General features: G+C 41.8%; 2 protein-coding genes across 3 annotated transcripts in view; one reads left to right on the top strand and one right to left on the bottom strand.

Moving 5' to 3' along the window:
* Nucleotides 1-159: 159 nt before the first annotated feature.
* LOC310954475 (transcription factor Sp3-like) lies at nt 160-9,003 on the top strand. The gene is made up of 8 exons (XM_083923928.1): nt 160-674; nt 1,308-1,535; nt 1,637-2,203; nt 3,351-3,551; nt 3,699-3,903; nt 4,020-4,206; nt 4,664-4,860; nt 6,647-9,003. The coding sequence occupies exons 1-8, from the start codon at nt 606-608 to the stop codon at nt 6,895-6,897; spliced, it is 1,905 nt and encodes a 634-aa protein (XP_083780054.1). The 5' UTR covers nt 160-605; the 3' UTR covers nt 6,898-9,003.
* Nucleotides 9,004-9,184: 181 nt separating this feature from the next.
* Nucleotides 9,185-25,682, bottom strand: part of uggt1 (UDP-glucose glycoprotein glucosyltransferase 1) — a 32,063-nt gene continuing 15,565 nt past the window's right edge. For both annotated transcript variants that reach the window (XM_083924982.1, XM_083924983.1), the window contains exons 16-40: nt 25,447-25,582; nt 25,180-25,311; nt 23,715-23,879; nt 22,735-22,855; nt 22,071-22,169; nt 21,259-21,353; nt 20,574-20,780; nt 20,293-20,424; nt 20,040-20,170; nt 19,845-19,940; nt 19,418-19,520; nt 19,188-19,267; nt 18,484-18,673; nt 17,796-17,954; nt 17,544-17,629; nt 17,331-17,415; nt 16,430-16,518; nt 15,203-15,307; nt 15,012-15,096; nt 14,293-14,475; nt 13,766-13,926; nt 13,282-13,396; nt 12,463-12,579; nt 11,154-11,298; nt 9,185-11,059 (exon numbers count right to left, since the gene is read on the bottom strand). In XM_083924982.1, coding sequence (XP_083781108.1) covers nt 11,028-11,059; nt 11,154-11,298; nt 12,463-12,579; nt 13,282-13,396; nt 13,766-13,926; nt 14,293-14,475; nt 15,012-15,096; nt 15,203-15,307; nt 16,430-16,518; nt 17,331-17,415; nt 17,544-17,629; nt 17,796-17,954; nt 18,484-18,673; nt 19,188-19,267; nt 19,418-19,520; nt 19,845-19,940; nt 20,040-20,170; nt 20,293-20,424; nt 20,574-20,780; nt 21,259-21,353; nt 22,071-22,169; nt 22,735-22,855; nt 23,715-23,879; nt 25,180-25,311; nt 25,447-25,582 — 3,049 coding nt within the window. In that variant the 3' untranslated portion in view covers nt 9,185-11,027. The remainder of the gene's footprint in view (nt 11,060-11,153; nt 11,299-12,462; nt 12,580-13,281; nt 13,397-13,765; nt 13,927-14,292; nt 14,476-15,011; nt 15,097-15,202; nt 15,308-16,429; nt 16,519-17,330; nt 17,416-17,543; nt 17,630-17,795; nt 17,955-18,483; nt 18,674-19,187; nt 19,268-19,417; nt 19,521-19,844; nt 19,941-20,039; nt 20,171-20,292; nt 20,425-20,573; nt 20,781-21,258; nt 21,354-22,070; nt 22,170-22,734; nt 22,856-23,714; nt 23,880-25,179; nt 25,312-25,446; nt 25,583-25,682) is intronic.

Here is a 25,682-nt window from a genome sequence, read left to right as displayed (position 1 = left end):
AATGGCGTGCCTCGAACCCGGCGCTCAGCCAATCGCGTCAGAGAAGAAGGGCGGGACGTCCTGTAATGTGATGCAAAACTCGACGGGTCAAGCTTGTTAGTCCCGCCCTTTTGTGTTTCCCGCACCGTCAATCAAAATAGAAAAAAAAATCGACCCGAATTCACCGATCAACACTTTTAGCCCGCCTTTGATAAAATAATCATGTTTGGAGTTTAGTTTATCAGATTATCGTCCCCGGTTACTACCACTCGCGCTATGACTGGTACGTAAACACTTAGCGCATCGAAGCGTGCAACTAATCGGTGAGTTTGTGCGACCTACAGCGAAGCAAGCTGCGTCTTTTTTATCTTAACTAGCTAGACATGGTGAGCTAACTGAGCTAGCTGGGTTAGCCACGGAGTTGACAAAGTAAACAGTCAAATCTGGGCCCGAGTCCGCCACACCAAAGTTGAACCTCGCAGTCAGCTCCTTTAAGGACTGGAGGAGTGGGGGATGCTTTGCGAGGCTTTTGTGGCAGGCAGGAGTTGAAGATTACTAGAGTTGTTGCTGAGTTTCCTCCCCCCTGTCTCTCTGCTAGCAGCCAGAGCCTCTTGAAACAAGGAGAAATGGCGTCCGCGGACGTGGACAGCAGTCAAAGCGAGTTTCTGCAGCCCGGCGGCGCAGCGGAAACACAGGTATCCGACATTTTCTAAGCTCGTCTTTTCTCGCTCGTCTTTTTCGAGTTGTAATTTTTGAGAGCATGAAGTTCACACGTTTTTAAAAAATTTGATAGCATGGGGTGAAAGACGTACACTTCCTGTGTTCCCCCTCAATAACGGCCACCCACTTTTACCCCTGTAAAACCCGCCCATAGTGGGTAGGACGCTGAAGTCAGTCACTTGGGTCGGCTCTCTGGAAGATAGCCGGTGTACCTTCGTGCTGGGAGGATGCCCGGGGTGTGTGATAATAATGCAGGGATAGCGTCCATAATCAAAAACAGTAGCGTTCAATTGTGTTGTAACTGCCACCCATCCCCCACACGCCCTGCTCTCAGCCATCTCTGAGCCTGTTATCTTCACTCTGTGTGTGTCGGTGGTGGCTGCTTCTCGGTTGTTGCATCGTTTGCATCAGCCACAAATCCTACATGATCAGCCTCTCCCCATGATTTACTCTCTTTGATGTATGTAGCAGCACAATCTCTGAATCCAGTAGCTGATTTTCCAGACAATAGCCAGTCTGGTTGTTCCCCTTTTCCTGAGATGAGTCTTCTTGTTGGAAGTGTGATCGGGCCATGTTAATGTTGATGAGTGATATTGTTTTATCCCCAGACGACAGATATGTCAGCCATACAGCTGACGGGTTCTGACCGATGGGAGGTGTTGACTCCTGTCTCCACCGGCAAGGAAGACCAGGGGATCGTTCACATTCCAAACTCTGGGATTGTCACATCCAACGGGCAGTACGTGCTTCCCATTGGGAGTCTCCCCAGCCAGCCCATTTATGTTACAGCATCTGGGAATGAGGCTGCCAATGGAGTGTCAGGCATTCAGTATCAGGTAAGAACAGAAAGAAAGGAAGATACAGTTACATGTTTATGATGAAGTAGGTTGTTCTGTCAGGCGATGCTCTTGCTCAAACCTATCGTTCCTTCTTCCAGGTCATCCCCCAAATCCAGAATGCAGATGGGACACTTGCGGGATTCACACAGGGATTGGATGACGGCACGGGGCAGATCCAGCTCCTCCAAGACGGCGGCCACGGCATTGGAATCAGCTGTGCCACAACAACGACCACAGACCTCCTGACGCAGGCGGGGCATGTACAGTCAATCCAAGGCGTCCCGCTGACAGGGGGGTCAGCATACACCAGCACTGTAGGGTTGCCCGGCAACATAACGTTCGTCCCTATAAACAGTATGGATCTGGAGTCTCTAGGGCTGACCGGAGCACAGACGGTCTCCATCGCAACAGGGGTAACAGCTGAAGGTCAGCTGATCATGGGCGGCCAGACGTTGGACAATCACGGTCAGGACGCTGGCGTCAAGCAGACGCTGACCAACCACGAACTCTACGTGCCAACGACCACTTCCTCCTCCAACGCCTCCCACCTTCCGGAGACCATCGACGGCACCGGAGTGCTGACCCAAGCAACCGCCGTGTCCGCTGGCGTTTCCGACCCCTCCACAGAGAACTTCAACTCCCAAAACCACATGCATCAAATCCAGGTCAGAGTGTGTGTCTTAAATACCATGTCATGGGTATGTGTGTTAGGCCCAGTATGATTTAAGGCAGTGGTCCCCAACTTGAGGACACCATCAAATGGGTCTAATGCGTCACAAGAATTTATTTAGAGGAAAAAACAAATTTCTGTTACCCAAAATTATGTTTATTTCTTGTGAGGTGCCCGACACTTGCACCTCTCCAGGCCTCTAAAAATCTGAAGAAGTAAAAATTACTCTTTGGTCCACACATATCATAACTGGTGATGAGGATATTGGCCCACAATACTTTTCTTGTACCGTCCAAAATGTGTTGTTGAAACGGTCAGATACTGAACGCTGGCATCCAATGTCTGATCAGACGTGTAGTCTTGTTTATTTATTCTTTGTTAGACAGTTCCTAATTTCAATCAAAGTTAACATTTAAGAATTTTGTCTTTAATTAAAAAAGGGGTTTTGTGGATAAAAGCCAGATATTATTCTCCTTAGTAAGGCATCAAAAATCAGATATTGTATTGGCACTAGTATCTTGGAATTGAAAACGACACTCTGCTGAGGAGGGGTATGAGGTAAACATAGGTTTGATTGAAGGCGTCACAAGCTCAAAAGGTTGGGAGCCACTGCTTTAAGGCCACAACAGAGTTACAGTTTAGTTGGAACATGGGTATGACACGTTTTTTTAATACTTATATTTTATTAGTTTTATGTCAGAAGTAATCAATCAAGTCAACGCCACAGTTCAATCAAATAAGAAATTACACAGCCAGGCAGTTGGACGGGAATGACACTTTATGCTTGTTGATTCTTTCACTGTGTCTGATCTGGATCTCAAAATTCCCAGAATTTATTTTTTATCTATTATTTTTGCCTCATAATAGAGATGTTTTCATTCTTCCTTGCACATGTTTGAATACTGCAAAACTACATTTAGTCAGACTTTGATGATCAGATGTCAGCGTATGAATGCAATGCTGTTGTGCATCCAGTTCTCGTGTGTTCGGATCTCCCCGCACCGAGTGTCAGCGACCACAAATTAATTCTTGGCCTGTTTACACAATTAATGCTAACTATCCACTGTGCTGCTCTCCTACATAGAATGCTGCTTTCTCAACCTTTTTTGTGAAGTTTGTGATTTATTTTCATGACTCTGCAGGTCTCATCCGCTAACCCCACCACCATCTCGCAGCCCATCCTGCAGCTGTCTGGGGACAGTCAGGCCCACGTGGTTCAGGGTCAGGACCTGACTGCAGCAGGTCAGACTCTACAGAGCGTGCAGCTGGTCAACCCGGGGACCTTCCTCATCCAGGCCCAAACCGTCACAGCTACTGGACAGATCCAGTGGCAGACCTTCCAGGTAACCTTTATAGAGTTTCTTCAGGTTTTTTTTAGCAACAAAGCGCCTTACAGAAGCTTCCCATGGGCATTATATAAGTGGCGTATTGTGTTTCTGGTGCTGTGAAAGATGTCAGATTACTAACATATATCCCATCTCTCTCCGTAGGTTCAGGGTGTCCAGTCACTCCAGGGCCTCCAATTGCCCCAGGGGCAGGGGCAGGCCCAGCAGCTGACCTTAGCCCCGGTCCATACCCTCCCTCTGGGCCAGACGGGCCAGGTCAACCTACCCAACCTCCAGACAGTCACGGTGAACTCTGTAGCACAAAGTGGAGTTCATTACGCACAGGGGGAGGACACAAACAGTCCAATCGGTATGGGATACGCTGTGTATCCTCACACATAATTCTTCATTTTAATGAGCAAATCCTACATTTCTTGTGTAAAGTCACTCCAAGTGACCAAAACGGCCTCTTATTCCCCGGTTCAGGTATCCAGATAAAGGAAGAGCCGGACGAGGAGTGGCAGCTGAGCGGAGACTCCACGCTGAACCCCAGCGATCTGAACAACCTGCGCGGTCCGATGGGAGACGAGGATATGGACACGGTGGGCGGGGAGGGCAAGAGGCTCCGCAGAGTAGCCTGCACCTGCCCCAACTGCAAAGAGTCTGGAGGAAGGTGGGCATGTCGAAAAAACACACACATTAATAACTCACAAATACCAGGAAGTAGAGGTGCTCAGCTCACCTTTGTCTAAATCCATTTTTTCTTTCTGTTAAAGGGGCTGTAGTAAACATTCCCTAAACCTCAAATGTTCTTCTCTTTTATTCCTTTTTATAGTTTTAGAACTTGTGTTCAATTGGAAACGATTTTCTGCAACCAGTTTTATATTTGTGTACTGAAGTAGTTTAACACGTTTTAAATCCTGTTCCCGTGGCAATAACCATTTGCATGGAAAAACATTGATGCAAATACAACATGCAAATGGTTTGGCAAGATTATTGTTCCTTTATTATTTAGCATTTTTTTTGCATTTGTGTTTTTTTATTAAGCTTTTTGTGTCGTTAAAAGTGTAATTTTTTTTAAACAGTATTCGTTTTTTCTCATCATTTCATACTTTTCCGGTATTTCACAGAGGTTCAGGCATGGGTAAGAAAAAGCAGCATATCTGCCACATCGCCGGCTGCGGGAAGGTTTACGGGAAGACGTCTCATCTCCGAGCTCACCTGCGCTGGCACAGCGGGGAGAGACCCTTCGTCTGCAACTGGATGTTCTGCGGGAAAAGGTTCACCAGGAGCGACGAGCTGCAAAGACACAGGAGGACACACACAGGTGAGATTGTAAACAAAACAAACTTTGCACCACTTTCTGCCCATGATACAAACTTCAAAGGAACGTATCATTTTTAAAAGAGTTTCCTGTTGGTCGACTTTGCTGTTAAAACATACTAAAATATTTCCATGTTTGTCTGCAACCGACCACTTTATTTTTTACTACACAATGTTCAGTGGTGAGTGTTGTCAACCATCATATGTGAAGTGAGAAAATGAAAACTTGCAGCAGCTCCAAAGCTAAATGCTCAGATATTTTGAAGGATGCACAGGGTTCCTCCGCAGTATGGAGTTTAATTTGAGTAATTTCCAGGTGTGGAGAAGTCTGAAACAAAGGAAAAGAGTTTGGAAAAATGTTTGTGTGGTTTCCAGACTATTATCTCACTTTCTAAAACAAAACATTATAATATATACAAATCAAAACAGGTTTACTAACACAACACAGCCGACCTGTAGATGAGAAGAAACTAATCAAGGTGGCTGTAGAATGGTGTCGGGTTACCATGGTTACCATTCCTAATTTATTGATTTTTTTTTACGTTTCGTCTACATTTTTATCTATGATTTATTTTTATTTATCATTTTATTTATTTACAAGTATGTTTACTCCATCAGATCACCTGAAGCAAAGATGTGTTTTCCACGTGTTAAAAGTTGGGTTTTAAAAACCATTTATTGACATAAACATCTTACAATTTGTAATCAGATGTTTAGTATTGACTGAAAAATCTGTCTGGAAATATGAGTCTAAAAAAATGTGGAATTTTGAAATGGAAAATACAGCTGAGCCTGGTTTGTTTAATAAAGGCAACCCAACACTAACTCGCAGGGACCTTCTTTCTCATAGGATTTTAATATGATGGCTGTTGTGTGACTTCACAGGACATGAATACTTTGTGATTGTTGTGAAAACTAGTGAAAGGGTGAAGCACAGGCTAAGGAAGAACCCAGCAAATTATGTGGGAGTGAATGGATCCGAATCAATGGCCGGATACTCAGAACATTTTTTTTGCTTTTGTTAATGTTGTGAACCTTAGCGCAGGTCTGAGCTGACTGTTCTTCTAGTTTTATGTTTATTTTGTTTGCTCTAGATCACATATGAGAGCACACGTTTCCCATAAACACATATATATATATATATTTGTATCAGTGGCCACAGTGCAGCTGTCGCACAAGTGTCAGAGGAGGTGGAGATAAAAGACCCAGACAAACAAGCTCAGCAAGACAAGTTTGCTAGAGTTTTGCTAGAAGTTTGCTCAAGTATATTGAGAAATCACAAGTATTTGGTACTTTATTTGAGTAATCTAATGGAATACTTATCTATATTTTAATTATTACAAAAGACCTGCCGGGACATGTATTCAGAAATCTGTAGTGGAATCTGTTTTCAAAGTTCTGCGTTGCTGTTGACCTTCATGCATCTTGATGGTTTCAAGAGCTCAAACGTCAGCCCACAGTCGGCACAATATATCTTTTTATTTGTTCTTTCACTAGTTTGTGATCTGACGCACTTGTGTAAGACTTTATAGTGCGCTTTAGATGCTTTACTGTTCAGAAAATAAACTCCTCAGTGCTCTCTGGTTGGCTAACGTAGTGGTGCCATTGTTTCTCAATCATCCCTTCACAGATTTTCTGCTTTTCTTTACCGCAATTTATTGTCACTTATCGGCCAACGTATAAAGTTAATTGGCCCGACCCATTCATCAGTCAGTGTTTAATGGTGTGTGTTACCCAGTAAAGGTTTAATCTGCGCCCACACTGATGTTTGTGTCTCACCGATCTCGCAGGAGAGAAGAAGTTTGTGTGCACAGAGTGCTCCAAGAGGTTCATGCGGAGCGACCACCTGGCCAAGCACATAAAGACTCACCAGAATAAGAAAGGCGGGGTTCCCTCTTCCACGTCGCCGCCCACCACTGACACTGTCATCACCGCCGACGGAACCACGCTCATCCTCCAGACCGCCAACCACGACCTCCTAGCCAATCAGGAGATCCCTTTGCAGCTGGTCACCGTGGCGTCCGGTGAGGTTATGGAATAAGGGTGAATGGGGGGGTGAGGTGTTTTTTTGAGAACTGGCCTATCACAGGGACCTCTTGGGCTTGTCTCTTTCCCCTCTTAACCTTTTTTTTTGTTTGTTTTTTACATATGAATATATACGTAAATATATATGACAAATATATATATTTTAAGTAAGAGTTATCATGACTTTATGTTTGTTTTTTGCAGTCTTTTTATAGGCAATCAAAAAAAAACATTACAATGTGGTTGCTATGTACACACACAAACACACACACAAAAACATGCATTAACACGACACACGACATGAATACTCAACACGATGAAATGCCTTATTTTGTATCATACTCTTGTATAAAATGCTGGAGGTGCATGTGTTTTTTAAGCTTTGCAGATGACGTAACTGTAATGGAGATAAATGTGTTTGTGAAATGATGATGATGAGTTTCTGAAAGAGAAAAGGAAGTAGTGGGAAGCAGTACCTCTCTGGAATGATTGATTTCTTGTCTTTGGGGAGTTCTGACAAAATCCAAGCGGTCTGTTTGAAGCGGCGCTGCATCCACGCTGAACTGTTGCACTGCAGCCACCATTTGTTTTTTACAGGGATAGATCAACCTTTTAGAAAACTCTAAACTCTCCGATCTTTTGCTTTTTTTTGCAGAGATTCAGATGAGAAGATTGACACCGCTCATGTTTGTATAGTAAATATGAAGCTACTGGTTAGCTTAGCTCAGCACAAAGACTGGAAGCAGAAAACGGCTAGTCTGGCTGTCCAAAAGGTAACAAAAAGTGTCTTCTCTTAACTCTTAAGCTCATTAGGTAATGTATATCGTTTGTGTAATCTGTGCAAAAGTGTAAAAAACAATTGACAGTATTATGGGGGATTATTTGCCACGCAACCAGTGGAGAGTTTCTGCTCCCAGCTGATAGTTCAGTACATAACCCCCCTGTAAAACAGCAAATTGTTGCTTAACATTTATAAATATTAAAAACAAGATACATGGTGAGCCTTTTAGGTGCTGGTATGCAGATTTTATTACCTTGAGCCAAGCTAGCTGTTTCCAGTCTTTATGCTAAGCTGAGGTAGCCAGCTGTTTGCGGGATTTTCGTACAAACATGGGACGGATATTAATATCAATCTTCTCATTCAATTCTTGGTAAGAGAGGGGAGGGGGCGTGTTTCCCCAAAATTCAAACCTTTACTTTTAAAAAAAAAGGCTGCAGCTGCTGTCTCCCAATCACCGACAGCCAACAGGCCGGTGGCACTGATGTCGTGCTGTGCTGGGATGTTCTGCTGGTGGTCAGAGTAGGACGACAGTGCCACTGTTAACTGATCAAAAGTTGGCGTTTTGGACCTCCAGAGGGGGAAAGGGGGATTGAAGCCGCTCTGGAAAAAGAAAAAGGGCAACTTCTTCCAGCATCTGGTCAGTCTGAACAGAATGTCTCATCTGTCCTCACGAGCACGCCGTCCGCTGTGCTCGTCCACGTCAAAACACATCTTTATTTTTCTTTCTCTTTTGCATATTTTTGTTGTAAATTCACATTGTATTTCAGTTTTCTTCGTCTCTTTGCCGATCTGCGTGTCGTCTACAGCAAAGCCACACGACGGTGATCATAGAAGCGTAGATTGGTTACCTCTGAATTCCTGCAGGTCTCTTCATTGCCACTGTCAGCTGCACGCGGCTGCAGGACGAGAGCATGCACAAATGTTGCCATGTACGAAAACAGAAACGGATGCAACGAATCAGAAAGCCCCCAAAGGGTGCGTTTGTCATCGAACATTCCAGTACACCAGAGGATGTGCGATTAGTTTTGCAATAACTGCTCTGTTGGAAATTATGACAAGATGTCACTCGAGTCAAAAAGGAAAGCAATCATGCCATTGTTTGTTGTTTTTATTTGAATTATATGTAATCCCTCAGTTTGTCCTCATGTTTGTAGCATTCATTTACGTGTATATTATCTTATTTTCACATTGTTCATAGAAGCCATTACTTAGTTAACTGAATTTGTTGTATCAAAACCTTATTTTAAGTGATTTTTTTTTTTTTTTTTAAAGAATTGGTGTAAAAATTGAATGTTACCTTTTGTAAAACCTTTTTTCAAATGGATCACAATAAAAATCTGAAACCTTCCAATAGCAGGTGTCGTGTGTTGAGCGCAGCATCGACGTATCAAATAAAGGAACGATCCTCGAACAGGACGCTGCCGGTTTTCAGATTCTAAAGTTGGGAAAACGCATAAATCACATATCCATGCAAATACCTGAAAACACGCATGGAACACTGGACCACGTCTTGATTGGGGGATTTTTATTTAACAAAACCAACAGCCAAAAACATGATAATGACAAATCCATGGATGTGACCAAGAAACAGAAAATCAAATATTTTTCAGCTGAAGTCTAACGTCATCACGGCTGCTCTTCCTGTGCCACAGACTCTTCTCATTCCTACTTTATGCTGCAACCCGCACGAGCGTCACACGTCTTTCCCTGAGAGTCACAGTGACATTTATAATCCAGAAGATTCAATGAAGCCTGCTGATTTTCTACTTCATTTTCATGTCAAATACCAGATGAGTATTAACATTACCACTCATTTCTTTCTACAAATTTCACAGATATTCCCTTTAAAGTGTTGCACAGGTTAGATTGGGCACCAAATATCCCCTGTACTTCAGCTGATTCTTAAAACAGATAGGACTAGTCGATCATTGTACAAAATCACGCATGCTGTGTATGAAGATATGGAATTAATTTTCCAGACTTTTCTAGTATTTTAGATTTTTTTTTTTAGCACGTGTCAACTGAGCAAAAATGCAATATTACACAAATGTTTGCTGCCCAAATTCATAATTCAGGGTAAATACCAAATAAACAAAACAAATCAACAGGCTTTCATAGCTCACTGCACTGGACCGACTGCCCAGCCCTTGTATTTATGCTGAAATAGGCAGCTTTTGTAAAAAAATTAAATTGTCATATTTGCCACTATATCCCAACAGCACTACACAACAGTTCATCTGTGAAAAAAAAACCCAAACATGTTCCTCTGCCTCCACCTGGTGCTCTTAACGGCTTCTGCATGATGCCACCGTGCCGGAAAACCACCAATCAGAGCCGAGGAGTCTCTGTCGTAGCGTCAATGACTGCTTGTGAACTCAGACTGAAACTAGGCAGCGCTGAACAAATAGGATTCAAAATTATGTGACTGTGTTGATTTTTTCTCGCATTACGTGTTTTTAGAAACGTATTTTAGTGTGACTTTTAGCTGTTTGTCGTTTTGTCCAATTGACTTATTTTACAGCTAACCCGTACAATAAACTACGTTTCTGAAAACACTGAAAATATGCAATACAGTCACATAATCTTGATTCACATGTGATCAGCGCCCCCTCGTTTCACAGTTTCATTTGAGTTCATGAGCAGTCATTGACACTGCGTCGGAGACTTCTCGGCTATGATTGGTTGTTTTCCTTCAAGCGTGGTGGACTCTTGCAGATGCCGTTAGGAGGAGGTTGTTTTTTTCCAGATTATCCGTCTGGTGCTGCTGTCAGGATTCAGTGTCAGTTTCAGCAAATATGACAAAAACTAATTTTTCGAAAAAGTTACCAAATTCAGCTTTAAGATGTGAAAGTTGGAAAATGATCAATGATTATTCACCTTCATGTAAACTCTGTAAAATAGAAGAGTAAACCACTTTGGAGGAACGCCTGACAGCTTGTGTGAGCAGAAATCTCTCAACACTGAATGTTTCAGTTCAAAACCCAAGTTTACCAGCAGTGAGATTTTCGAGGGTCCTCCTCCCTTTGTGCTTCAACCACAGCCTGAACCAGAATCAGTGCAAACTTACAGACTGACATCTATTACGGGGGAAATAAAACTATACTGGATTTATAGTCGTGATTCGCTTCACAAAAATACATTCTCACCATTTGCACACACGCGTACGGAAAAACCTCTTAGCCCTGACCACTTTAACGCCCCTTCACATGTTATAAAAAAAACAAAACAAAACCGTTTCAACCACGTAGCGCTGGTTTGAGGTCAGTCTGTCAGCCAGCAGTCCCCCAAAGGCAGGAGAGGAGCCTTTTTTAAAACTCTTTAAACAGAGTCCAGTTCACCGCCTCGTCACGGTCACTGCAGGATCCTCACAACTCTGTGTGATCATCTGTGTGAACATCTGGCAGAGAGACGGAAAAATAATGAGTCAAGTTTATGCAGATGTGTGTTGTTTCTACTGAAGCACGTGCAAAAGTGTTGCCTCTGTTCAGTACCTGCGCTTTGCTGTTTTTTTGTGTGGTTTACTTTCTCCTGGACTCGGGTCTGGATGCGTTTGATCTCCTGGTCGTAATCTGCCCACTCCGCCACGATCCTCACCGCAGCCTGCAGCTTGGGCTCCTTGGTCATTGGGTTGTTACACTTGAGATCAGGGAAAATGAGCCGCATTATTACTTGGTTACAGTAGGTGAGCTCGCAACAGGTGACAAGAACAGGCTGCGTCTTATTAAAGTGGTCACTCTAAAGAGATCACTGGTGTTTTAGCTGCCTGATCTAGCTTACTTTTTACTAAAAGAGAATCATTTCAAAGGCTCAAGGTTGAGCAACTCCCTCTGGACAGAGATTCAGATCACAGGAGCCCAGGTCTAACCGCTATACCGTCAAACTATTTATTGGCGTTAATGTTTAAAACGCTGATGATCCGGTTGGATGATGGTAGCAGGGTGTAGTCTGGATTTTATATTGTGCTGTCACTTGATGTACATTGATTTATGCAACCATGTGTGTTGGACTTTAGTATCTGTTTTACATATCTTTAAAGGAGCTGTACTCAACATTAAGGTAATTGATATAGCAGCAAACAAAGTAAAGATATAGTCAGGGTTCCTGCGCAGTATGGAATTTAATTGGAGTAATTTCCAGGTGTGGAGAAGTTTGGAAAAAGGAAAAGAGTTTGGAAAAATGTTTGTGTTGTTTCCAGACTATTATCTCACTTTCGTAAATAAAATATATTAATAAATACAAATAAAAACAGGTTTACTAACGCCACACAGCCGACCTGTAGATGATAAGAAACTAATCAATCTGGCTGTAGAATGGTGTCCGGTTACCATGGTAACTGTTCACCCGGCAACTGCGATTCTCATTTATCTAATTTTTTCCATACGTCATTTTTATTCATTATTATTTTATTTATTGACAGTATGTTAACTCCATCTAAAGCCACTGAAGCAGAGACTTTGCATAACGGAGGAATGGCGTTATAAGTGGTGGATGAAGTCACTGTCTGTGTTTTGTAAACAATACAGGAAAAACATCACTTTTTCATGTATTGTACACGTTTCACCCAAATCTAGGGTTTGTTATTTTCTATATGTGAATCACTTCATTTATCCAGAAAGAAACTCTTTAGGACTTTATACTTAGGCAATGACTTCCTCTCAGTTGGCCTGCCTGCCCTCTTGTGGCTGTTAGGGGGCACGGCGACCCTTTCACTCCTCTGTAACACTGCTGACATGTGCAGGGTGCTACAGACACGGTGTCTTCTGTTATCCCTGAGGTCTACACACAACAAACTGCTGTTACCAGGTCTATCGTCTTGGCGCTCTTCTTGGTGCTGTCATCACACCAGGTCTCACACCACAGCCACTCCTGAGGCAGAGACTTGATGGGCACCTGGTGGATCATGTTGTTTGGCAGATCCTGAAAGAATACAGAAGACAGACGATGAGATCAATGACTGAGGCAGGGGTGAAAACTCTTCACAAAGAGAAACGGGTAGAAAGAGTTGTTACGGTTTGTTTGAATCAAACCAATTTAAGTCGGCTTTTTCATTTTCATTAAACTGATCATATAAAGGTTGATCTATAACGTGCAGACAAGCATTGGAAAAAAGCATCTGCTTAATTAACACTCCTCCTCAGTCTGCTGCCCTTATGTTTTTGTAACTATGTTAAAAAGCTCTCTTTCAGACATTAGGAAGTCTGAGATGTGAAAGCCAGCTGCTGAACAGCGTTACGTTGACAATATGTTGTCATAAAATCAGAGAAGAAAGCAATTTACAAACACAGACACTGAAAAATGTATCGTTTCTCACATTAAACAAGACTGCTGTTCAGCAACCAACTTTCAGGATTACAGAGCTTCCTTGAACCCAGCAGGGGAAGTCTGCACCACAGTGCTTTCTCACACCCACACGAAAAAATAGCAGGCAACAAAATGTTCACTGATAGTTTCATAGATTTGCATAAAGCGCTACAATTAAAAAAACATTTGCTTTGGAAAACAAACGGCGGCTGTATTGTAAGCTGTATCACAGAAATAATGCAAAATAGACGTTTAAAAGGTCTCAGTCTTTAGAATTCCTAACGCACATTAATGTGAGCAACCAATGACAAAACGGACCTGGTCGAGGTTTGAAAGGCTGTTGGGGTCCTGGCTGAGCCCCTGGTACTGTCCTCTGAGTCGATCTCCTGCAGCTATTTTCCTGAACTTCTTCAGGTCGACCACATACAGGGCACTGCAGGGGTAAACGACGGAAACGCATAAAATATGTGTGAAAAAAACTGAAAATACAGTGACTGTGAAAATACAGTGTGTGTGTGTGTGTGTTTGTGTGTGAGTGTGTTTGAGGGCGAGTTGAGGTGATTCGGGCATCTAGTAAGGATGCCCCCTGGGCACCTCCCTAGGGAGGTGTTGCAGGCACGTCCAGCTGGGAGGAGGAAGACCCAGGACTAGGTGGAGAGATTATATCTCCACACTGGCCTGGGAGCGCCTCGGGATCCCCCAGTTAGAGCTGGTTAATGTGGTCCCCTGCCAGATCTGCTGCCCCCGCAACCCGACCCCGGATAAGCGGTTGAAGATGAGTGAGAGAGGGTTGTGTGTGTACCTGATGTGGTATTTGCGTCCGGCGAGGTGGCTCGCCCAGTAGCCGGACTTCCAGAAGCGGTAGCCGTCCATCTCCCTCCGGCTCTCGCAGAATGGAGTGTAACCGTATGGAGCTCCCTCCAGGTCGAAGTCACGCAGCTCCTTCAGGTCTGTTCGCACGATCTGAAAGAGAAAAACACAGACGGGGATCACCTTTGAACGGTAACACCTGATTTCATTATCAATTAATCTATGGGTCATTTTCTTGATTAATTTTTGCCTATAAAACTATAGAAATGAACACAAGTTGACCAAAATCCTAACATATCTTCAATTTACTATAACAGAACAATAACAAAACCAGCACGTTTCACAAGTTTGTTCCAGTGAATATTTGACATTTTTGCTCAATATATTATTATTGTTGCAATTTTTCTAATCCTTAAGCTTTAGAGCACTGTCGGCAAGACTATATAGTGAAGTTTAAAAGAGCAAATATTCGACAGAGGCAGGATGAAGGGCAGTTTGCACAGGTAGGTGTGAGCTAACCTGGTCAGCGTCTACAAACAGGATCTTGTCGATGGCGAGAGGAAACAGCACGTCCAGGAAGAGGATCTTGTAGCCCCAGATGATCCTCTGCTTCTCGGTTTGTTGGTGTAACCAGCGGGGCCACTTATACTGAACCAGCTCATACTGGAAACCGTATTGCTTCGCCATGTGGGGGATGAACTCCTGCAAGATGGTAATTCACAAAACAGGCCTGACAAAAAGGTACTAGTCATGCATACTGGCTAAGACATAAATTGATGAATGGACAATCTGATAAGGTATCAAAACAGGGAAACTAATGTGTATGTACAGATACAGGTGTAGAGTAAGGTTGAGTTTCCAGACACAAGTTCAATAAATATGAAAACACCACTATCTGCAGTGGAAATAATACTGAATCGATCTCTTTTGGACAGATAACAGAAGGGTCTGTCGACTATATCCTGGTATACTAAATATCAAAATGAAGAGTAATCCTTTATAATGCAACACTGGAGCGAGTCTGGAGTTAACTATGGAACGAGCTGAGTGGGAAATCTAAAGCCAGACAGTCATAAAAACAGGACTGATAATGATGAACGAGCCAAGAAAAGCACTGAAGTCTTCTCATTCACCAGGAGATTTTCTCAAATCAAAGTTTCGCCTCGTTTCTCAGAGCTCCTGTTTGAAGCTCGCATCGATGACAGACGAAGCTTTAGTCGTAAAGGTAAAAATCCTACCTTGAAAGTCGGGGACAGGTAGTTTTTGAGGAACCAGAACTTGACGGGAGTTTTAGTGTTTTTCAGAACTGACAGCATCATGATCCTGAGGGGGAAATGAAAGAACAATAAGGCCGTTGTTCTTTTTTAAGGATTTTTGGAGAGATACAACGATGCCCTTTTCTTTGCCTGGTCACATCTCCGAGGCTCACCTGAGGAAGCGCTCGTACAGATGCCCCGAGGCCACAGAGAAGATGTTGATCACGTCGTCCTTCTCCTGCTTCATCTCCTCTGTCTTCCCTCCACCTGTGAACCCTCTAAAACACAAAAGACAAAACAGTTTTTTTGTTGTTGAAAGTTTACAAATTTGAAAAAAAAAAAACATGTACACACTAATTAGATTTGATTGCCACTTGCAGCATAGAGTTAACTAGTTAAATAAAATGTTAATCTAATAAATTATGTCGATTAATTTGGGGTTCCTACACTTTTTCTAAAGTCAAATCCAAGCACTTGTCACGCATTTTCAGGTTATTCCAGCACCTTACAGCTGTGAATTACATATTTATATCCAGTAAATACATTCAGTTTACACTTAGTGGCAAACTGTTCTGCCACTTAAGATTGCTTTTATGACGTCTATGATGCTGTCAGTGTTTTGACACAGTCAGAGGTGTTGGTGTAATTGTATGTTCAGCACTGAGGTCATAGTAAGTGGTGGTGTTGTACTAGAGCATCATATTGTTTCGTATTGCATACGAATAAAGAGGACAAAAAATGATTAACACCTCTTAATACAATCTGGTCTCATACAACAGCACTGCAAACTACAACCTCAATGATAAGCATAATATTAGAGACTTAATTTACACATTTCTGACAATGTCAACAAAAACTGAACAATATAAACTTTGTCAGTGTAGAATTGCAGGCAGAGCTTCTGCAGCCAATAACTAATAAAGTGGCCCCATAGCAAATATAAACTGTATATACAGATTACTTTACATCAAAAAAGATATTTTGCTGATTTAAACCCACTTCTGTGTCATGCCACTGCCCAGTGAAGTGGATTAAACAAACTATTAACAATTGGAAAAAGATGAATCCCCAAACTGTCAGAAAATAGTGAAAAAGGGTTTAAAATCCAAAGATGTTCAATTATGTATCCCCAAAGTAATTTCAGTCGAATGCAACTTGGATTTTAGGTTTCCTAGACAAATAACCAAGTCCAGTTGCTTTTGACTGAAATTGCTTTGGGGATAACGACGGACAAATGACAACATTCACAGGCTTCAATTATGTAAAACAGAAAAAAGCAGCAAATCCTCAAAAACAATGACTGAGTCTTGTTGATTTTAGCGGATTAATAGTTCTATTCTTTCAACTTTATTCATTATAAAAGCGATAACTGCTCATTTTGAACCAAAGCTGCCGCCTACCTGGTCAGAGATTTCCAGAAGCCAGCGTCATTTTCCTCGGTCGCGTCACTCAGCAGCTCCTCGTTGAACTTGTCCGGTTTCTTCTGGACCTGATCAACGTTTTAATGCAACAAGGTGTGAGTTTGGTGCAGTGTTTTTGTGGGAAATTCTACTTATTATTACACTATTCCACTGATCTACAGGAGGCGCTAATGTGCAAAGAAACACATTAATGCAGCAGCAATTGTATGCGAGAAGATGAAACCCTTGTGAAAATGCTTCATGAGGAATGAAATGCATTCAGCATGTTTGTTAGACTTCAAGCATACACACAATGTGCTTTGGTGGGTAACACTGAGAGTAAACAGAAACATTGTTTACGAGAAAACTCCACAGGGCACCTTAAATGTTGAGGTGAGTTAGAAGATAAAAATATCTGGATTTATTTACATTTCTTTGCGCCTTGAGAATTGTCCTTTAGTCCTTCATGTCCTACAACAAAGCTGTGTTGGGAATGTAGTCCTGTTTATGTATCTGCATGTGGCCACATCCGTCTAACTTACCCAATGAAATGCTTCATTTTACCCATGTAATTTATGTACGTTCTGTATATGTTCCGCAAAACACTCACACACAGACGTCTGTTTCTTCTACTACAGTTGAATGTTTAACTGGAGCCCTGCAGTGTGCAAGCAATTCATTTCTGTTACTTCATTATTTGCTCACTTTTGGCTCAGCACCTTCCCTTTTTGGTTTGGATGTGCGTGCATACTTCTACTTCTATGAAACTGGAAAAGCTGCCAATGACCGTCCTGGATTTGATTTCATTTATTTACTCGAACTCGAGTAAAAGGACGTACACCTAACACTGTTTCCAGGCTATCGTGCCACACAGTCATCCCTTCACAACAGGTAAACTGACCTTGACTTTAATGATCCTGCTCTTGAAGTTGTTCAGCACGACTATGATGTCATCGGACTCTGCTGGAGAGTCAGTGCCTTCGTGGCTGCAACGTGAGAAAGAAAGGAAAACACAGAGTTTACACCGAGTTTGTAGATCCAAGAGACTTCACTTAAAAACTCATATGGCATTTTGTTTGTGACACAATATGGCCAATTCTCCTCATGTTCTCACCTGTAAATCTTGTAGATGTCATCAGAGCGCCCTTTCCTCATCTTCAGGATCCAGGCGCCGGGGTTTGCCTTCAGCTGAAAATAACCCTACAGAGCAGAACACCATAGATTTACAGTCATTGCGACTATAATAATAAACATAAAGAATAAGCTGTTTACCATCCAGGAAAACATTTAAAAAGTATTAAAAAAAAAACTATAGCAATTGCCACAGTTCTGCGCTGAGGTGTTCTGAGGCTCAGTGGTAACTCACCAGGTTTGCCATGACGATTGTATCCATAATGACGGGCTCGGAGGCCGTTCCCAGGGTGAACTGGAGGCCACGTGGCGGCTGTCCTGAACTGACATCAAAACAATGGCCTTCCAACAAAAGGTGCTCCAACTCGTACTCTGCAGCTACAACATTCTCTACCTGCAGACACAGGAGTCCAGACAAGTACAGTTTATTTTGTGAGGCTCAATAACAAGTCCAGGGGCTTTACATACGCACACATACACACGCACATTAGTAATCGCTCCCATAAAACCCCAAGGTCTTCAAGAAGAGAGACAGAAAATATCCACAAAAGTAAAAATGGAAGAGAGAATTCAAAGAGAGATCACCCCTCTTATATTTTATACCCAAAGATATAAAATAGACAATTTTTAAAATGCAACTATATGCGACCGAAAACTGAAACATACATAAATTTAGGAGCAAAGAAAAAGAAAAGTTTCTATGAAATATAATAATCTAGTGAGGTGACTCCATAATCTTAAAACAGCATTCAGTGAGATATACATTTATATATACAGGTATATATATATATATATATATATATATATATATATATATATATATATATATATGAGATATAATCAGACTTTAGAGACCTCAGAGTTTACTGTCAGAAACACTTAGAAATATCTCTCAACTGCAAATTCTGATCGATTGCTTTTACCTCCTCCAGGTAGATGTTGTCCAGGTCGTAGCGGGTGCGCACAGACTCCACCATCCAGCTCTCAGGAGTGTTGAGGTTCAGGGTGAAGAGGGGGGACTGAGGCATGTCCAGGAACTTGGCCATGGGGCCGGGAGAGAAACTACCATCAGCCTGAAACGCCACCTCCGGCTCCAACACATGACGGTAAAAACTGGAAGAAAAGTCATCATGCCATAATCTGCCATTTGCTAGATGCCTTTCATATCAGATTAACTTAACGAAAAAGATTTGCTTCAATGTTAAAGGTATGTTTTCTTGTAAACAAACAAAAGTTTCATTTTTTTAGTAAGTAGTTTAAATGCACCAAAGGAGCAAACTCCATCCAACTCTAAAAAGACAGCATGATGTGTTTGAAAGCTCTGGAATAACTGTTGTGAACTGGTTTTAAATAGTTTTCAAATAGATGTTATGTCCCAACACAGCCGAAAATAATGTTTCCTGCTGCAAGAGGACACCAGTCATCACAGTTTAATGTAAAAAAATAAAATAAATAGGTCTTCATGCAACACTGACATCTCAGGAGAAAAAAAGAAATGGGATAACGCAAAAAAAGAGCTTCTTATTATGCAACCAAGTCCCTCATGTTTAAACTGCACACTCAAAATAATTTTAAAACCAAAATACATTTCTATAACTAGGATGTAAGGTTCAGAAACAGCCCTCACCTCTTGAGAGGCATTTCTGACAGCTTGGACTGGCAGTTCATGAAGACCCGTAAGTTGACGTTTACCAGTTGCTTCAGAACCTGCAGGTGAAGGAGGGGGAGAGACGTTCAAGAGGACAAGAGAGATGGGTGAGAAATAACACATGGATGGGGTCAAAGTGGGGGCACGTAGATCAACTGGTCAGATCAGTGGGAAAGACACAATCGGTTGAGAGACCACATTCAACCCACCAAGAGCAGAGGAGCTAGTTTCTGTGCGTCCCTGGTTACAGGATCCACCACGGCAACAACATCAAAGTACACCTCTCCCTCCCTCGGGCGAATCTTCACAGCACTGGCGAAAAAAGAATAAAAAAACAGCAAATCAAAAATGAAGGGAAGTAAACACAAAATAAGATTTCTCAAGGCTGTTGCCGGCTGCCGAGGATGCACTGATTTCAACAATTTATTCTGTATTTACAATCAGTTTGAAGGTTGTTTTTTCAGTATTCGCTGGAGATGGTGCAACATTTTTAAGGAAACCACAAACTCTAAAAACAACACAGCAACATGCAATGCAAAAATCACACAACCCTGGAAGAAAAGCTACACAGTGTCTCCGCCTCAGTGAGTAACGGAGGCTTGTTGGATAAATTATGCGCATGTATTACAACTTTACCTGTAGCGGTCGTCTGCAAAGTCATATTCTACGCGTGCTTCTCCTTTGGGCTGAGAGGAGAGCAGAGCGTCCACTTTCATCACAAGGTCGCTGGCCCTGAGAGAAATCCTGCATTCAGTTTTAAATCATCTAAAAACGTCACTTAAGATTTAACCTTGTGAGAATCTACAGAGGCCATGACAGGAAATAAGATACCTGTCCTCTTCAATCCCAAACTGTTGGACTTTGCTTTTGATTCGCTCTCCAGACGTTTTCAGGATGATGCTCTCCAAAAGCAGGAAGTCATCCTGGTTAAACACCTCCTCCTCCTCCAGTGGACCTATAATCTGTAAATAAGAAACAAAAGTATGGATTGAATTGCTGCACTAATCCATAAATAAACTATATTAGTTCATGATGTATCCGTATTGGCGGTGCAGATTATTTAAACAAAAACGCTGTGACTCACTCTTCCATTGCTAATAACTGCTTTCTGTCCTTTCTTCAGTTTGAGCACGTCCCGGCAGTAGGCAGTGTGGGACAGCAGGAAATCAAAACTGGGGCCCTCGTACGCTTCCTTGAACAATGGCACATCCATACCCTGAAGGAAAAATACAGAACTTGTAGGCAGCTGATAAAAGAGAAAATTAAGCATGAAAAAAAGAATAATGGATGTTGTCTCAGCAACAGAAGGAAACATGATTATTTTAAATCATGGAAAGTGAAGCCGTCTGCTCGCCCCCGACTCACCCCGACAGCAAACTCCCCGACGTCGACTCCCTTCTCCAGGGCTGCGGCGGTCTCCTCTTTAGCCATCTTGGTGATGAAGTTTTTGGCGTTGTTGGCAGATTGCGTCTGCATGGCGGCCCAGATCGCTCTGGCCACGCGGCTTGTCTCTGCGGACGGAGCGGATGACGGGTTGTTGATCATCCCCAGTCGGACATTGTTGCTGGTTTTCTGTTGTGGGGCAAATGAGTGTTGGTGAAGGATGTGTTTTGAGAGCGGAATAAATAAACAGCTAAACTTTCCAAACACAAGGTGACGATCACATGATGGCACTTTACAATTGTATTTCTGAAGTATTGGTGTGTCTTTTTTTCATGATACCAACTATTCACCTACACTGTCACAACTTGTGTTCTCCAGTCTGTGTGATATTAGTAAGTGTGGTTAAAATCAACAATATTAAACAAAATATTTATTTATAAATCATCACTTTTAAGGCAAATGTATTCAAGTCACTTAGAAAATAATCAAACTAATGATTAAACTATCTTCCATTGCTTTTTGTTACATTGAACAAAACTCTTCACATGCGCAAAGAAACATTTAAATATAGGAATAATTCAACATTCTGGACACTAGTTTTATTTGCTTTCCTGCACAGAGTTAGATGAGAAGTTGATACTTTTCTCAGATCTCTAAGATTTTATACCATGTGTCTGATGGCATCGTAGAGAAGCTGACGTCCCGAGGGCTTGTCAAAGTCTCCGACCACCCAGAAGGTCACAGGACGGATGTAGCCATCATCTGATAGCCACAAAGGAAGAAACAGAGACTGTCAGATTAAGCTAATGAGGAGATGCAACACAGGCCATATTGTTTTCAGTGAATAAAAAGTTTGGTAAATTGGGCTGCAAGAAAAAAAAAAAAACATGAAAAAGTATTTTCTTGGTGTAATCTACTCTAAAAATCTTTAAACTTTTCTTTCCTTTTTTCCAAACACTAAAACAAAACGTTTAACATTTCATTCTCCGTGCAGCTACAACAAATGACACATGCTCTCCTAAAGATGGAAAGAAACAATGTTAGGACTTAGTGAGCGGTTATTTTTAGTACTGATATTTCATACCCTAATACACAATCATCACATGCGTAATTAGTCATTTGTGTCCTCTGAGAGATGAAACACAGATGGAAGTGAGGCATGGTATCACAAAAAACTTCTGAATACTGCCAGAAAACAGAAAAAAGAGCAAGTAAGGAGGAGAGGGAATAATGTGGAGGAAAAGAGTGATTACCATGCCTGTTGGTGGCGGTCATCCCTGATGCAGGGACATTTTTAAATCACATGAATAAGGAGGAAGAGGAGGAGGAGGAGGAGAAGAAGACAGAAGGAGAATACACAAAGAGATTTTAGGCTTGAAGGTGACTAAAATATCTTATCTAGAAAAAAAAAAAAGAAACTCCAAAAGCATTCTCTTCCATTCACCAGCTATCATATGAGACCGTCTTTCACACCGTTACCTTTCTTAGTCATGTAGTTCACGCTGTTGGCCACAGCGGTGCTCTTCTCTTTGGTGTCGAGAGTCGAGAAGCGAGCGTAGTCATCTACAAAGAAGTTGTCTGCAGGAAAAGAAGAAAAAGGAGTGAACTGTAGCTCATGGAGCAAATGCCAAAGATTTTTTGTGTATGCCAAGATGCATATATGTGAATGTGTACTAGAGGTGTACCGAAAAGCTAATATCTGTTTATGTCATAAAAAATATCTCTATTTGGATTTAGAGCGTACGCTGACAGAGCTGTGTGTCAGCGCTCTGTCTGTGTTTTCAAAAAACCTAAAGTAATAAAAAATAATAGTAAGGATACATCATTTGGAATTGAATCTAAGAAAATTAAATTACTTGTCTAAATAAAACCTGTTTTAATGGTTAATGAATCATTTTAAAAATAGAAAAATATAAGCCAGAATTGCAGTAGGCCTATGATACTGAAAATTATTATTACACATTTTTATTTCAGGCACTGACTTACTTTATTTCTACTCTATAGCTATTTGTTGTGAAATAAATGCAGATACAATTTCAAGTATTTTCAAGCCCTTTTCAAACCTTAATAAACACAACACTAAAATTCAAGCATTTTCAAGGATTTCAAGCACCCGTACGAACCCTGACACGCGTGTACTCACTGGTATCCGACAGATCCAGGTAGCTTCTGCTGGTTGACAGCACTCTGGGGTTGATGCGGGGAACGACGTTGGGCTGATTCATGATGTAGTCCACAACGTCGTGATCTGTGGCCAGCTCCCCCTGCCAGACACACGAGCACACATTCAGGATGTTAACGGAATAATTCGGAAAAAGGACATTCTTCACTGTTCAACGCAGGCCCAAAAGTGATGCAGGAGGTTTTTTGTCTGTGTGCTTTTCATCCTTTTAGTCACAGCTAAGACAGCCCTCTCAAGACTTAATAGCTTTTCAACTGTGTATCGACTAAAACGTTTGAGTGATGACAAAGAACGCGTTCACCACTGGAATTGGTATAGCAGCTAAATGAAACAGTGCTGCTGTAACTGTGCTTTAAGACCTTACAAAAAGAGGCACTTTGGAAAAAAAACAAACCGTTGAAACATTTGTCTCCTCAGAGTGCTGGAACGACATTAAATCAGGAAAGCATGAAAGATGGCATGCTCACAAAGATCTAGCTTTACAGAAAAAATACATTACTCACTAAAATCCAAGACAGAGTTCTTGTAAAAATGAACTCTTTTCCCCCAAAAACATCATCTGGAGCTCTCCTACTCCTTTCAGTTTTTCTACATTAAACTTGTAGCGAATTTAAAAAAAAATATGCACAACAGCACAAATAAATATCACTGTGTTGACCATCAGTGAATTTAATTTGTCTAAACAAAACAATAAGAGCTCATCTGCAGTATGTGAACAGAACGCAATGTCTTACAGCATTTAGGTAAAACAGATTAAATACTCCTTGATAAGGTATATGTGTCTGCAGACAACCATGCGGTCAGTCATTGAAAATTGTTTTCAAGCATCTTAGTTGACTATTTTTATTAAACCTTTCCTTTAAATTGTGACGTGATAAAGTGATGAAAGCCTCACGGCTCACTGTGACTGCATATCAAAGTGTGTGTGCACTGTAACTGACCAGGTAGACGGCTCTCTGGTAGAAGGAGGTGGTCTCCAGGATCTTCTGCATGGTGACCGTCTCCATTTCGTCTGGGTCCAGCTGTTCACGCTGGTAAGGAATGCCGTTGTACATGACCACGGGCAGCGGGCCGACCCCTGTCTGCTGATAGTACGCCCGGCCTTCCTGAAAGAGGAGACGCGAAGGGGTGTTACTTTTATTTGCATCAGCTTTTTACCATCCCCAAAACTACACTGGAATAGAGTAGGAATATCTGATCCATGCTTTTATCTTAAGCAGGTCTGACTATTGCAACAGTCTAATGCGACTACAACTTATGTTAAATATTCCCAGAGTTCGAAAACCTTACACCGGGTGTCAAGTCTCTTCATTGGCTCCAAGTAAGTCCGAGAACTTATTTTAAAATATGACACTTACTAGGCTGTTTTCAACATATTAACCTTCAAGACTATGTTACTGTTTGTGTTCTGTGTTGTGTCTCCTGTATGTTCAGTTAGTCCGTAACTTTGTGTTTTGCTGCTGCCTACCTGAACAGGTCTCTCTTTCAAATGAGACCCTGGGTCTCAATGAGATTTTACCCGTATAAATAAAGGTTAATAAATAAAAAGAGATCTTATCCAACACGTATTTGGATGCATTTTGCTACTACACTACATCTACTTTTATAACCTCCCAGATGATCTTAAGCACTGTCCAACTAAACTTACTAGCTCGATGTTGCCTGTATTCAAAAATGTGCCTCCTCGTTGATGTAAAGGTGACATATTATGTTCATTTTCAGGTCCATACTTCAAGAGACACATCCTTTTTCTTGTCTCTTTAAGCCCCATCTCCTCAAAAAGCACAGTCTGCTCTGATTGGACATGTTTCCGGGTCTTCTGCATCTGTGCTCTCTGCACCATCATTGCAGCCCGGGAACAACTGTAACAGCACTAAAGCAGCACTTTCTACCTATAAATAGTATAGTTGTGACATCACAACTGTACAGAAGTCCTGACGGCTGGTTTTAAGACACCGTTTCTGAATATGGGCCCTGTGCTTTTCTCTGTGGATTGAGCAATTTGATACTTTTTACAGTATTTATATAGCACCTTGACCTGCTTTATAATAATAATAAAAAAAAATCCACTTTTATAATATTCTTCAGCTATCTATTGCTCTCAATTTAAAAGATGTATTTGTATTTCTTGGGTAAAATTATTTGAGAAGATCGATACCACAGTCTGCATGTCTGAGCAGTAAACATAAACAACCACGCGATTAGCTTAGCTAAACTAAGCTGAGCATAAAAACTAGAAAAAGGGAAAAAGACAGCTTGACACAATCCAAAGCTCAGTAATCAACAGGTTATGTCTCACAACATTAATCTGTACACAAACAAAACTGTAAGCTATCTTCTAACCGCTGATACCCACACAAGGATAGAAGCACCCAGCCCAGTGTCATCACACGCAGTCCCTCTCACCTTCCTGTTGCTGTCGTAGCTGGAGTCGGCTCCCAGGACGCTGCTGACCTCCACGTACGGGAACCTCTTCTCCAGCACTTTCACCACGTCCCCAACACTCAACTTTCCACCGATGGGCACCCGGTTGAACATCTAGAAGGGAACAAGCAAATGAGAAGGGAAGAAGTGTTTTAGAGTCATTCACGTCAAACTGAAGCGTTGTAATTAAGATAACAGGTGTTGTAATTAGACGCATTCTTCATCAGTGATGGTGAAAGGTTGACTCACTGAGACGACAGCTTCAAATGCACTCTGACTGTCCACCTCGTCGCTGATGTAGTTGTAGGCTCGGACCAGCGCCACACCTGCGTCCTGCATACCGTCTATGTCATCTACATCTGACACCACGAACACCAGCCCTATCCTAAAACACACACCAAATAAAGTTGTTAAACTAGACTCTTGTGTGTATATTGGACAGTTAAAATGCAGAGCGGGCTGTCGGCTTCATCAGTATTCAAACA

Source organism: Echiichthys vipera, assembly GCF_963691815.1.
Source record: "Echiichthys vipera genome assembly, chromosome: 12".
Taxonomy (NCBI): Eukaryota; Metazoa; Chordata; class Actinopteri; order Perciformes; family Trachinidae; genus Echiichthys; species Echiichthys vipera.
This window is presented reverse-complemented; position numbering and strand designations above follow the sequence as displayed.

What these genes read in the sequence shown, in the direction of transcription:
- LOC310954475 (XM_083923928.1), top strand. Translation starts at nt 606, where the DNA reads ATGGCGTCCGCGGACGTGGACAGCAGTCAAAGCGAGTTTCTGCAGCCC. An exon ending in ACCACATGCATCAAATCCAG is followed by an intron (nt 2,204 to 3,350) that starts GTCAGAGTGTGT and finishes ATGACTCTGCAG; the next exon opens with GTCTCATCCGCTAACCCCAC. An exon ending in TGCAAAGAGTCTGGAGGAAG is followed by an intron (nt 4,207 to 4,663) that starts GTGGGCATGTCG and finishes GGTATTTCACAG; the next exon opens with AGGTTCAGGCATGGGTAAGA.